This window comes from Anas acuta, chromosome 16 (assembly GCF_963932015.1).
Source record: "Anas acuta chromosome 16, bAnaAcu1.1, whole genome shotgun sequence".
NCBI classification, from domain to species: Eukaryota; Metazoa; Chordata; class Aves; order Anseriformes; family Anatidae; genus Anas; species Anas acuta.
This window is the reverse complement of record NC_088994.1, coordinates 15,533,625-15,548,227: the sequence shown is the minus strand read 5'-3', so window position 1 is coordinate 15,548,227 and position 14,603 is coordinate 15,533,625. Positions and strand designations below refer to the sequence as shown.

The 14,603-nt window shown below is 38.8% G+C and overlaps 1 protein-coding gene across 6 annotated transcripts in view; it reads left to right on the top strand.

Annotated features, from left to right (window-relative positions):
* RTEL1 (regulator of telomere elongation helicase 1) overlaps positions 1-14,603 on the top strand; it is a 46,023-nt gene that overhangs the window by 8,399 nt on the left and 23,021 nt on the right. For all 6 annotated transcript variants that reach the window (XR_011102027.1, XR_011102026.1, XM_068700821.1 and 3 more), the window contains exons 14-22: positions 298-353; positions 5,271-5,345; positions 6,334-6,412; positions 9,881-10,013; positions 10,173-10,286; positions 12,572-12,612; positions 13,051-13,136; positions 13,887-13,964; positions 14,431-14,508. Coding sequence is in view for 4 of the 6 variants with exons in the window: in XM_068700821.1 (XP_068556922.1) it covers positions 298-353; positions 5,271-5,345; positions 6,334-6,412; positions 9,881-10,013; positions 10,173-10,286; positions 12,572-12,612; positions 13,051-13,136; positions 13,887-13,964; positions 14,431-14,508 (740 nt within the window). In the remaining 2 variants the exon portion in view is untranslated. The remainder of the gene's footprint in view (positions 1-297; positions 354-5,270; positions 5,346-6,333; positions 6,413-9,880; positions 10,014-10,172; positions 10,287-12,571; positions 12,613-13,050; positions 13,137-13,886; positions 13,965-14,430; positions 14,509-14,603) is intronic.

Here is a 14,603-nt window from a genome sequence, read left to right as displayed (position 1 = left end):
GGCTGCTAGGTCCTTTTTTTTTTTTTGGGAAATTTAAGTCTGTTCACTCAACAGAATTTTAAGAAACTGAGTTTAGTTGCCTAATATGGAAGAAACATGAAACTTACTGTGGAATGCCAGTTTTACGTTTCTTCTTGCATCTGGAATAATGATGAAAAACTTGAAATAATTTATTTGCTTCAGATAATATTTTCAAGTTGTGTTCACCGGGAGCTGTGCTATTTAGATACGTGCATTTGTATATATCCATACGGTATATTTGTGTTTTAAAAGTGATCATGGTGTTCTTCTCTGCAGGTACTGGGGTATTTGTCAATACATCTGGACTGCATAAACTTTCAGATATTATCCAGGTAAATAACTAATGTTGCAGCTACATATTCCTGAAAGATATAAGAGTTGGTTTTAAAAAATGTGCAATATCATTAAAGAGATCAATTTTATTCTTGATTATATGTATTTCTGAGCACTGATGGAAATGTACAGGTTTTTAGTTGCTGCCTAATGACATGATCTACTTTGATTTTTACCAAGGTTATTCTTTTTGTAGTTCTGAGGTCCGTTAAATTTATCTGGTTTTAGCAACCACCAGGTGGAGCTGTACTATTGAACAGTGCACATTTGAGCAGCAGCGTTTGGGAATGTGAGATCTTGTAAAAGATCAAGACAGGCTAAGGTAACAAAGCAAACAAAAATTGTTGTTTTTTTTCTCCCACTTAATTATTAAATTAAAGGATCAGTAAAATAAAACTCCTTTCAGTGCCACAGGAACTGAACCTTCAAAGTGTGTGGGTACATGTATGGTGCTGTCAATACTCTCACTATTGTGCAATTAAAAACCATCAATTATGGGGTCCAGTTTTTCACATAAAGTGAGAAAGTGCAATGGACCAGTGGCCTGAAGTTCAATTTCTGGTTTTCCTGTGAAGCTGATCAAAGCTCTGATGTTTTTGAGTCATTCTTGAGCAATAAAGTTTGGAGAACTTAACATTCAAATAGCATTTTAGCTATACCGTTGCATATTAGAAAATCTGCTGACATTTGGATACAGTTGACCGTATTCCCGCAACTTGGTAATTTTAGAGCCTGAAATCTGTCACTGCCTGAGTCACTGGCGGTCTTCGGTTGAATTAGACATTTCCTAATAAGTGAAATAAGACCTTTTCTTTCCAATAACTTGTGTTTCTTTTGGATCAAAAAGGTCTTTCTTCCCTTAACTTGAATAGGTAGGTCACAATAATAATAATGACATTTTAATGTGTTTTTTCATTGCTCTTCTGTCTTGGTTTAATGTTTGTTTTTTTTTTTTCTCGTTTGGTTCGGTTTTCCTTATTAAAAATTATAATTGATACAAGAAATCCCAGTCTTCAGAGACTGTTGTGGCTGTCAATATTCAGTCTCCTTTTTTTGTAGTTCCCTGGTTTTGTTCTGTTTTGTTCTGTAGCCTGCTGTCGTGGTTCCGCTCGAGTGGGCAGCCGAGCTCCACCACAGCCGCTCTCTCACTCCCCCTCCTCAAAGAGGAATGGGGAGAAAATATGTGAAAGGGGCTCAAGGATTGAGATAAGGACGAGAAAATCACGCAATAATTAGTGTAACGGGCAAACCAGACTCAGCATAAGAAGACAGATAGTAAGATTTATTGCTCATTACTAACAAGCTAGAGAAGTGAGAAACAAAGGAAAGAAACCAAAAGCACCTTCCCCCCCATCCACCCTCTTCCACCTCCTCCCCCCCGAGCGGCGCAGGGGAACGGGGGAATGGGGGTTATGGTCAGTCTACAGCACTTCTTCTCTGCCGCTCCTTCTCGGTCACTCTCGTCCCCTGTGCTGTGGGGTCCCACCCACGGGATGCAGTCCTTGACGAACTGATCCGGCGTGGGCTTCCCACAGGCAGCAGCTCTTCCAGAACTGCTCCAGATATGGGTCCGTACCACGGGGTCCATCCCTCAGGAGAAAACTGCTCCAACCTGGCTCCCCTACGGGCAGCAACTCCTGCCAGATCACCTGCTCCTGCGTGGTCTCCTCTCCACGGGCTACAGGTCCGGCCCGGAATCTGCTCCGGCAGGGGTCTTCCACAGGCGGCAGCCTCCGTCGGTGCAGGGCCACCTGCTCCACCGTGGTCTCCTCCACGGGCTGCAGCGTGAAACCCTGCTCCACCGTGGTACTCCATGGGCTGCAGGGGGACATCCTGCTTCACCATGGTCCTCACCACAGGCCGCAGGGGACTTCTGCTCCGGCGCCTGGAGCACCTCTCCCCCTCCTTCTACACTGACCTTGGCACCTGCAAGGCTGTTTCTCACTCCCTTGACTCTCCCGGCTGCTGTGTGGCGCAGCGTTTTTTTCCCTGTCTTAAATATGCTCTCACAGAGGCGCAAAACAACATCGCTTATTGGCTCAGATCTGGAAAACAACGGGGCCCTTCCCAAACATGGGGCGGCTTCTAGATCTTTCTCACAGAAACCACCCCTATGGCCCCCTGCTACCAAACCTTGCCACGTAAACCCACTACACCTGCCTAATAGGTTAGCTGACGGACTTCCAGAAATACCTCATCTTGTAGATCTTTCTGCTGGAAAATATGCTGCTTAGAAGTGTAATCTGTGTTCCCTGTAAACACAGAAGTGACAAAAATGGTGATAAAATAATGTAAATACAGGCAAAAGAAGAGTGAAATCTGTGACAGCAAAATGAGGAAAACCATAGCAATTTATTAAATCTGAAAATTGAATTACTTCTGTGTCCAGCCCTGCACTCAGCAGCATGCAAATGAGCTCTTGCTTAATATCCTTACTTATTTTCAGAATACCTAAAAAACTTGCTATGTAATTATTTTCTCTCTCGGTGCACTAGCAACTATGTACTTCAATTTTCCTTTTTTTTGCTGAAGGATTTATAACATTCCCACATTTATTTCCCTTTATACTTTCAGATTTGAATTTAGCCACATTCTCTAAAAGTTCTAGCACGATACTGGATTTGTATTTATTTATTTTGAATGACACAGCTCAGGTTTGTCATTTGTGCCAAAATGTACTGATAGCATCCATGTTGTCTTCCTGGTGATTGCTAGGAAATCTTACAAGGAGTGAGTTACACAGCATTTAATTTGTTGCTTTTCACCTAAGATTTTACTTGCTTAGCTGAAATGTGAATCCTTGTTTTCACGAATTGAAGGTTAGTAGAAAAGAGTAATCTTTAACCTTTAAAATTTTTCCAAAAAACATTATTAGGCACTTGCAGGAGAACAGTCAGACAGTGAACTTGTTAGCAAAGTAATCCAATAGATGATTCACTTTTTTACTTAATAAGATTTGCTGAGCTCTTTCTCTCCTGGTGGTATATGGAGTCATGCTCCAGCCAGCTGTGCAGTTGGAGACAACACTTGTCCAAAAGGAGTTGCCTGTTACCAGATTCCAAAAACGAATCCGCAGAATTACACCCATGAAAAACTACGAAGTAGTTGAAGAAGTGCATTCAAACTTTGCTGCTTTCTGAAACCATCACTATCAAAGCAATCCCTGCTAGTTTAACTGGTGTGGCTGGCAAATGCCTTGTTTTCCTGGCTTTCCCCAGGTCACTTGGAGGTCTCAGAATCCTCCTTATCTCTGAGCAGCATGTGTATGTGGTCTGCCCTGGCAAGTTCAGTGCTACTACAGGGTGTGGATTTTTTAACTTCAGTGCCATAGGAATGGGTCTTCTAAGAAATTTTGGAATGTTCTAAAAGAATTCCGGTCAAAAGAGGTTATAGAAGAGAAATCGCAGTTGCATTTTTTGTTCTTTTTTTTTTTTTAATCACAATCCTTGTGTTGTGGGTTGATCAGATTCATTACTGTCACCTGAAATATCTCTTGGAATTTCTTGGCACTGTGCTTTATCATATTCTAGAAGCTAATAAGAGTTACTTCTGCTTTTGTATGTATTCTGCTGCTCCAGATATGTTTGTCTCCGTGGTTATCTCTGGATTTTGTTCACCAAAACTTCTTACATTTTAGAAGTTGACACTGAAATCAGTGAATCAGAAAACGTTTGGTTCTTTCATGGGGAATGGGAGGTACCCTTAAATTTAAATTAGTTTTTTGGTGTTTCAAAGCTGCAAGGTGATGAGAGTCAGCAGTAGAAGCCAAATGCTACTGACTGGAGCCTACAGATTACAGGGCACTACGGGGCCAAAGGTAACTGTGTGTGCTCTTCTAGCTTGTGATAGATGAAAGATTATTTGAATTGGATGGTACATCTTTCAATGAAAGCTGAGATCTCTTCATCTGCTGCTGAGAGTGTGCACATGGACAGTTACTGCCAAATCATCTGGCACATACAAATATCTCAAGATAACAACTTGATAACAAATTAACACTATGATTAGGTTACAGTCAATGTCTTGCTTGGTAAAACAGCATTTTCTTCTTACAGAGCTCTGACTTCAACAGTTAACTTTGTACCAGCCTTTTTATTATTATTATTTTTCTTTTAGAAGAACACTTAATAAAATCTTTCTTGTACATAATGTCTTTGGCTATATTTTAGAAGTTTGTTTTTCCAGGAATTCTGTTTTTTTTTCTGACTAGTGGAGAACATCATTCTGATTGTAACTAGCTAATATTTTTGTGAGCTTAGATAATTCCTTTTAGAAGTCTGAAGAAATTTTGTTTAGAAAAATTAACAGAAGTTATAAATATTTGAGAAACACAGCTGTTTTCATGAAATGCCATATGTTTGAAAGATCATCATCCTTAGTCATAAGACATCATGTACAGGAAAAGATAAGAAGCATAATTCTGTTCAGGACAGTTGTTAGATTTCTTTTTCATTTAAATTATGGACGATTAAATATGCTCACAACTTGATTTTTCTCTAGGAAGAATATTGTTAATGTAGGGTATCATGAATGAAATTTTTAACTGAGGGAATTCTAAAAGTTCTTTTACACATGGTTGTGACTCTGATCTCTTGAGCATGCAATGTGGTTATGTTCATCAACAGCCAGGAGTCAAGTACAGTGTGAATAATAACACTGTCATTTGTATGGTTTCAATATATATTTAGATACTGGTTTGTATTGTTTGGAGTAATGAGAAAGTCAAGTGGTTAGCAGAAATTGCCTGTAAAAATGTATTCAATATTTTCCACTTTAATTAGTTTACAGAAGCAAGGAGATATATTTAGTTATCCCTACAGTGATTTTTCTGGAGATACTTCTCATTACAAAGATATGTTAGGGATTTTGTTGGCAACAGTTGTTAAAACTTGTGTTTCTTTATGTCTGTTTTCCAGATAGTATTCAACATCGATCCTCCAGAAGGCACAACAAGTTTTGTGCCACCTCAGTCGATATCCAGATACTATAAGGTATGGAAAGCTGTGTGAGTCCTGCCTTTTTCCATGGTGGCATTTCATGCTTGTGCTTAGTGTATTCAACACTGAGAAAGACGCGGACAGTATTGCAAATTATGGTGTTGGCTACAAGGAGGGTATGTAAGTTCTTCCAGGAAAAAAAAAAAAAAAGGAAATGTGGTTAGTTTAGGTTCTATGGAAAAAGGGGATCTACACAGCAAATTTTAAATAACCTTTTTTTAGTTTTACCTAAAATGAAATAAGAAGTGCAGTAAATGTGAATTATTAAAATGTTTATACTGCAAATTATGCAAGAATCAGTGTATTCTGCCAGCAAATTGATTTCTCGGCTGACTCATATTTTGCAGTACCATTTTTGAAGGAGTTCTTCATAAGGCTTGAGTGAAATTTCCTCCTTTTTTCTCGATAAAAATAATCAGAGTTTGAAAAATTATTTGACTTTAACCTAATACCAACCAAGTACAGTACAGCCATTCAAAAAAAACCAAACCCAAAGTCCTTATTTAGATAGAGTTTGGGACTCAACAACTGTGGTGCTATAACGAGTTTAGGAACAGATCTTGTTTTAAGTTAAAAGTAAATTTCATCTTAAGTTGGAGACTTGAGGCTGTTTTTGTTGTCAGATAAAGGAAGTCTTTCTAGTGCCATAATACTTTCTCTAGCTTACAAGTTATAACCTGGTAGACAATACCCAAGTAATTGTGGTGTTTGTTTTTGTTCAGGGCAGCCCATGACATACTGCTTCCATAAACTGACTGAAAATGGCTGTTTGTCGTGATATGCTTCTGTGCTCCTTGTCAGGTGCATTATGACAGACTAGAAACAAAACGTGAGAGACAGATAAGAAGTTATATGACCTTATTACCATAAAATGGCATTAATTACATTAACTACCCTTAACATAACCTAGCTTTTTCTAGGGATGAAGTGTAAGTTTGTTTCTGCAGCAGTCTCTAGGAATGTCACTGTTATTTTCCTTCAGGTACACATTCATCTGGAAAACAGTAATCAGAAGAAGCAAAAGACGAATGTCTGGGATTCATCAGCTGCAAAAAAACAAGGTATAGGACTCGTACTCTGGCAGGCTTATGCAAAAGCTACATTGAAAACTACTCAACTGCTCCTTTTGATTCCAATAAGGGAACGCAATTGATGACATCCTGATCTGCGTTTTAGTCATTTACTGTAATACAAGGAGACCTGGGGCATTCGTGTTGTCCTGGAGCTCTCTCTCTCTAGAGCAGGGTAGATTTTTAAGGCTTTGCGACTTTGATAAGTTTGAAGAGTTTTAAGATTGCTTCAGCATGTTACTTTCCAGTTTTCTAAGTACGGCTCTGCTGTGGATATGATGACTCTAGGAGGCACTTGTCACTTGTGTGGTTACTTCTGAAGGCAAGGTGACGTAAGCAATCTCAATATAAAATACACCTCTACCAGTGCTGCTGTGTGCACTTTGCATTGGAGTTCTTCTAGTTCAGTTATTCCAATGAAAGAAAATAATCTTCATTATGGAACAGCTGATTGAATGAGTGTAAAGAAGGTCTTCAGACCTGTGTAAGAATAGGAAATCCTTGAGGATCAACATTGAAGTTTAGGAAATGTTCTGAGACCCTCATATGAGCTATATTTCTCTCTATTACTGTGTTGTGTTAAATGCAAAACTAGTGTTGCTAAGGCTGTAACTACCTTTTTACAAGAAGAGCCATGCATAAATATGGTACTGAAAATGTGTGCCAAAGGTTTTATATGAGTAAATTCACTGAAAGTTCTTAATTATTGAAAGTTCTCTGTTGAAATTGTTCAGATATAGTGGAGGAGCTATAGTTGGTTGGCTTATTCTGAAGCTCTGTAACAAAGAGCTTTGTGTTTTTTTTAGTAGTAGTAGTAGTATGTATTTTTAATTTTTGTTAATAAATAGTTGTCTGGAAAACATTCATAAACCATTTCCGAAGGATTTTCTGATTAAAGAAGAGAGATGCAGATCCTTTTGCCTAAGCCTTCTTTAACAGAATACTCTCCAAGGACCTTTGTAAATACCTTGCCCCATTATCTACCTAATTATTCAGTGAAATGCTGTTGAGAACGTATTTATTCATTTCACAGAAGTCCTTTCATAAGTGCAAAAGTGACTTTTTCAAAGAATGCTTTTCCAGATTTTTTTTTTCCATGTAATGTCCCCATAAGTTTTTCCACAGCGTAAGTGCTCCCTTCACTGTTCTGAACAGAGAAAGTGCTGTTTGGTAATCTGCAGATACCATTTTCCTGAGGTATTGCTTAATCAGAGTTTCAAGTTACAGGAATAATTTTAAGTAGACTTTTCGAAGTATGTGTGCAGGGAAGGGCTAAGAGAAACACTAGACTTAATGCATAATTGGGAGGATTTTCAATCAAAAAGAAGTGACACAGTTCTTCTGTAATCTAGCAAGCACATACGGATATCTCTGCTTTTCAAATCCAAACAGTATTCACAAATCCATACGCAACAGCTAGCAATGTGTTGAGACTTGAATTATATACAGAGGACATCCAGGACTGATCAGATCCCATTTCCCTGTAGTGGTGTAGGAGACCCTATAAGAATGCTGCAAACCTCTTCAGAATAGCTCTTTTTAAGGGATTTTATACAAATGATGCCCTTGGGCCTAATTCTCTATAAATTGTGACTGATGAGGGAAAATGACATAGCTTGGGATAGTTAGAAACATCCAGAGTCCTAGCTACCTGTCCTGGCTACTGATGCCACTTAAAAACGTGATACTGAACTGCATTTGTACATTAAAATAAAATGCTTTTACTTCTGGTTTGCTCTAAATCACCGTGTCATAAACTACTCACAAATCATTTATCCCTGGATTAACTGTCCTTGTACTAGGAATGGAACAAGCTGCTGCAGAGATCTACCTTGTGTAGCATCCAAGCTTCCTGGTAGTGATTGGGACTTCGAAAAACAGTTTAACATTGTTAACCTTAAAGACATAATAGGAGAGCACCAGGCTGAAAAATGTACTGCAGTTCCAGCTTCCCCAACAACTGGGGAATTGATGCCTGGCAGTCCTCTTGCAGGGTTGTAGAGAAGTATATTTCAAATCGAGTGCTGGTGAGGCAAATGTGAGTGGTTGGTGTTCTCTTTTAGGCCATCCCATACCAGTTGCTTTTATGCTGGAATTTCTTATGCTTCTGACACTTCTTATGCTTTCTGTCCTGGAGCGTGTCCAGAGAAGGGCTACGAAGCTGGTGAAGGGGATGGAACACAAGTCCTATGAAGAGCAGCTGAGGGAACTGGGGTTGCTTGTTCTGGAGAAGAGGAGGCTCAGTGGAGACCTTATTGCTCTCTACAACTACCTGAAAGAAAGATAATCAGTGATAGGATTAGAGGGAATGACCTCAAGTTGCACCAGGGGAGGTTCAGGTTGGAAATGAAGAGACATCTGCCTGGCTTTGTCCAAATGAGATGGGAGGATAAAGCTTTAGCTTAAAATAAATGTTCTCCGTTGTAAATCTAAGCAGTAAGTGACTCACTGGGGACATATTACTGGGGATTTCCTGAAGCTGTCAGCTCCTTGTTGGAAATAGTCTTTGGAAGAAGCATGTATATATTTAAATGACACACACATGATACGTGGATACTGGATTTCTTACTGAATTTAGCTTTTGGATTCTGTTTTACATGATTAATGTTTCATTTGTGTGCTCTTGTTCTTGACGTAGGTGATCATTTCCTTTTTTGGTTCTTTTGGATGTCTCTGAAAAGCTGATGCTAAGTTTTCAGCAGAGCCACCAATTGTACAGCTATAAGATGAGCAATGAGAAAAAACAGTAGTAGGGTTAACCTGCTTTTCTTTATATCCTTTGTGTTGATAATTTATAGTATGCCAGATTTTCAGTGTGGCACATATTTCTATATCCGTATCCCACAAAAGATTTGAGCAAAAGTTGAAGGGTTTGGTAGTTGGGTGTGAGAAAATGGAAAGGCTATGGAAAGACTATGTGAAAACTTTAGCCTTTGGAAATTCCTGATGAAGAAAGATTTCTTTTCAACCAAGTGCAAGGGTGGAAGTATTTTTGAGTAACTTCGGTCATTTGTCCTTTATCCCAGTATTCTGCAGTTCTCCCACCATGCTTCCACTTCCAGTTGTCAGTGACAGCAGGAGATGGATCAGTGGATGGAGGATGAAGTAGTTTTATCTACTCAGTCTGCCTATTGCTTTCTGACAGAATGCTCTGATGCTCTGTCTTTTCTATAACAATCTTCTGACTAAAATGTAATCTACTTAAGGTGTGAATGAGCAATGATCTTGTAAACTATTTTGTGAATTGCCATAATAATTAAATTTGAAAAGAGCAAAGCAAAGCACACAAACATCTGGAGTTTTAGCTTCATATGCTGGTCTTTTTAGTTTTAGAAGTTCGGATGCTGCTGTGTGCTATATCCATAGAATTAGTCATGAATTATAATATGACTAATTCATATTCATGATTTTTCCTCCATACAGTCTTGCTTCTTAGTGTTTTCTCTTTATTTGATACAGGAAAGACCTTAAGCTATTGGTGTTTCAGTCCTGGATATAGCATGCATGATCTTGTTCGACAAGGAGTCAGGACGATTATCCTTACTAGTGGGACTCTCTCTCCACTCTCATCATTTACAATGGAAATGCAGATGTAAGTACCTAGGTGTGTGAACAGTTATAGTACTGAAAATGCATCATTTGAACTCGTGATTTTTTGTTTTCTCTTAGGATTTCTGAGTGTTCTGGACTGGTAGCTAGTAGGGAATCATAGAGTGAGTATGACTTGGGTCTCATTTTCCTCTTTCTTCAGCCCTTTTCCTGTTAGCTTGGAGAATCCTCATGTTATTGATAAACACCAGCTCTGGGTTGGAATCATTCCCAAAGGACCTGATGGAGCTGTGCTCACTTCTACCTATGAAAGGAGGTAAAGCAGGATTCCACGTAGTTCACTGGGGTCATGGGTTCTTACGGTTTTGGTTCTTGAAGGAAGACTCTAGTGAAATAAGTGATCTCTGTAGTTGTTTTCTTAGATAAGCACTGTGCTGAATAACAACATCATTTAACCACTACTGTAGCAAGTTTAGAAGTGGAAGGCTGGAAGGGACTGAGCATCAGGGCACTGAGTGCACTAAGAGTCCTTAATGGCCCTGATCAGCCTTGAGGGGCCTCCACCCACAGATCAGGAGTGGAGCGTGGGCTTAGGAGTTCCACTTAAGTTCAGGCCAAGGCCTTCGGTCCATGCCCACGCTGCTGTAGAAGTATGTCTCCAGCTCTGTCATAACCACACCTGGCTGTCAGCCCTACTGATCTGACCCTGACTTGCTGATTGACTTCCTGACCTTGTCCTCCTTGTCACTGGACCTTTCTCACCATCACAGGACTGTGACAGTCATTGGACCTGATCCTGGTTTACTGACTTCCATTCCTGGCTTGACCTTGGACCTTCCCCATCACCATGACTTTGCCTGATGATCTGGATTTGAGCCTAACTACTTCCTCTGAGTCTTTCCTGCTTGCCTTGCTCTGTTAGTGTGGCAGGGCCCCTGCCCTGCATGCCTTCATATTGTGCTCAGGTGCCACCTTCATTCCTGTTACAGAGCAGCCCACACTCGCTGACATGAGTCCCTATTCTAAATTTATTTTCTGAAAGCTTAATTGACTTGAAAAATGGCTGGCCTTTGTGACAACTATTTTTGTATTTAAAGTTTGTTGTCATGATCAGTCTCCACCTCTGCAGTGCTTCCTAAAGAAAAACATATCCAAATTGTTGTCAAGCTTTTCATCATTTTTTCTTTCTTTTCTCTGGTCTTTCATCATTTTGTCCATGTCTTTCTTTTCTTCATAATAAACTGCTTCTTCTTCTGCAGCTTTTGCTTTTTCCATAGAAGAAACAAAAATGCTGCCAGTGAGGAATGCCAGAGCATATAAGTTCATTGTATATTGACTCTTGTTCCATAATGTAATGATCTCATTGGCATCTCAGCATATCATTTTAAGATGTAGCTTCATGCTTTGCTGCACATATTAGACGGTTCTGCGCTCTGACATTACTGAAGAGCGACATGGCCTTTGAGCCAGTGCTGTGTTTAGGGTTGTCATCCTTCTATAGTACTTTGAAATGAGGATAGTTCCCTCCGTGTGATATACGTGTTCTTCCATTTAATTTTCTTCCTATTTTTTTAAGATATCACATTCGTAAATCTCTTCCAGTTTCGACATTATACCTAAAACTCTGCCTGAGAATTCTGTAATTTTGCCTGCTGCAGGCCTGACTTGCTCTTTTTCAGCAGTATAGAGAAATCCAAAAATGGATCTAAAAAAAGTTTTTACTACAAAAAAGGGAAAAAATCCCAAATGTTCCACAGAAGTGGAAAGGGACTCAACAATTATAACTGATTTTTCACAGAGAAGCAGCAGCAGTCTGGAAAACCCTTAGATTGTCTGTTTCATTTGCAGAATCTTATCATGACATTTCATTTAATTTGCTGAAGATACTGTCTCTTGAGTGGGAATGGCTGGGGAATGCACAGTGTTAGGTGTGTCTTGACAGCAGCTGTTTGGTGATATTGGTATTTACAGCTCTTGCAAACATAAATCTGTGTTTTTTTTTCCTTGCATATTTAAGTTTCCTGGGAAAACCAAAAAAAAAAAACGTATGCAGATTTACGTGGAACTAAAAAGAAAAAAATGTAGAGGCATGAGGGAACAGGTGACATTTTAGTCAGGACTGGAAGAAACAGATAAATCCTACTCGTTGTAGAGCAATACATTAAATGATTCACTCTGCTTATACCCCAAGTAAACAATAACCATAGCAACCAAATTCACTCTTTTTGCCCCCCCAAGCCTCACCACACCTAGTTCACCAATAATTATTTTTAATAGCTGTAATGGTAGTCAGGCTTCAGAGCATCTACAGACTTTTCTGGCAGAACTTTCACTCCTAACGTTAGTATTAATCATAAAACTCGTATGGCTGCACGTTTCAACTTGTTAGATGTTGAATATTGAAGCTTAGATCATCTTCAGTGCGGAGGATAAAATTTATAGTAATAGCATCGTGTAGCCAGTATTACTAATACCGTGTGTTTGGCATGGGTGATTGGGAGTATGGATGTGCTATTTTAGATGAATATCAGGAAGTAAATTTGCATAAAAAAATGGAGAGGAGGAAATACAATGATGGTGCTTGACTGTTCTTGTTTGTAGGTTTTCAGAGGACTATTTATCTTCTCTGGGGAAAACAATTGGTAAGTGAGGTGTGTGGATTTCAGAAACAGACTGTTGTACAGCATTTCTAGAAAATTATTGGAATGTGTTTGAAATGTTAAAGATCTGAAAATAGGTCCTGCTGTTGCATTTGAAAATACAGCAGGTAATGTTGTATCTCTTTGTCTAGGCTTTTGTTGTACTTGTAACATCTTTTATCCTGTTAAAGCTACACTTTAGAAAACCTGTAACACTGACTTTTGCAACAACAAAGTCTGAAGTTTATACCTTGACAACAATGTTATTGAAATGATTTATTTTTTTTTTAATTAACTTCTAATACACCAACTTTAATGTCAAGGAAGCAGAAAAGATTATGGAGAGAAGCCATGTTGTTGATCTACTTTTCTTGCACAATCTATGCTCTCTGTTCCAGGAGAAAACTGCTTTGAACTCTACGTTTCCCTATCTTGTTGCAGGTAATCTTGTGCGAGTTGTACCTCATGGACTGTTGGTGTTCTTCCCATCGTATCCTGTCATGGATAAGAGCTTGGAATATTGGAGAGTATGTTAATTGTTGTCCGTTTATAGGTGACTTAGTTGCACACTTCAGACCATTTGTATTTATGCTATCTAACAATGCTCTTTCAAAATTCTTTGTTAATAAGTAATTATTAAATCCAGGAAGTAAAAAGTCTGAGTAAGGAGGAATAATACATTAGTACGTTGTCTGATCTGGTCTTAGAGTTCACTTAATTTCACCACACTACTTTTTACTAAACCTCCAAATTATAGTTTGTTCAAGTGTTTCAGCTTTTGAGAGGAATAAAAATCCCAGGATGAATCTTTGTTTAATTTGTAGCCATTGCAACTGTAATTTTTTTTTTTAAAACTGCTTTGTTCATGACTTGAGCGTCTCTAGTGAGATTTGACAGAACAGTTCTGCTTTATACTCTCCTCCTCCTTAAAAGTGAATGCTGGGACAAAGATATAATAATTGTTTTAAAAGTGAATTGACCCCAGAATGGGTGGGTCTCTGAGAGGTCAGTGTTGGGAACTTGCAAGTTGGAAGGAAAATAAACGGACCTCTGTTCAGTGTAATGTTTGAGTTACACCACCTGTGAAAAACCACTGCTTTCTCGGTGTCATTAGAATTGTGTGTTTCTGCACCCATCTCCTCATGTTTAGCAAGAGCAGAACAGATGGTGGGAGGCATCTGTGATGACTGCCCCTGACCGTTTCCTTTCCCATGGTCATTTCTGGTATAAGTGTCCTTTCTCATGGGCATTTCTCATGTTCACTATCTGTTTAACAGGAGCATGATTTTGCTAAAAGAATAGAAGAAGTGAAGCCAATATTTGTGGAACCCAAGTATAAAGGAAGCTTTGCAGAGGTTGGTAATTCGCATTACATACCTGTAACGTTTCCACAAGCTATTATGATATTTATATACCTTCTCTATCATGTGCTTTGGTGCTAACCGCATGTTCCTAGAATAAAATCAAAATGCTCCAAGAGCTTCTTTGAACTATATTTTTTCTATTCATCTTTCCTTTACTCTTTCACCTAGTTGTGCAAGGTAGAGTCTTCCTTTGAAATCCAGTGATGTGTAACAGCAGCAAACATGCACATTTATTGAGTAATTGACGTAGTAGAAAGCTGTCACTTCAGTAGCTGGCATCTTTGGTTTGTGGACCATTTCTTCCCACCTTGTCATGCTTTGGGTGTTTATTAATTTGTGCAGTTAATTAATTGTATTTTACATCTTGGTGGACAAGTCAAGTTTACCTAGTACAGGTTTCTATTTAGGCAGATGCAAAAGTTAATACCATTTTTACTTAAACTAGTTTATCTTTTAGGTAATGGATGCATACTATGATAAAATTGTCTGTCCTAAGTCCAACGGAGCTGCTTTTTTTGCAGTATGTCGGGGAAAGGTAATGTAAATGAGTATTTATTTTATCTGAGATCAGATTATGTAGTGGACATGATGTCATTTGGGATTTAAGAAGAACATTTGCATTGTGTGACT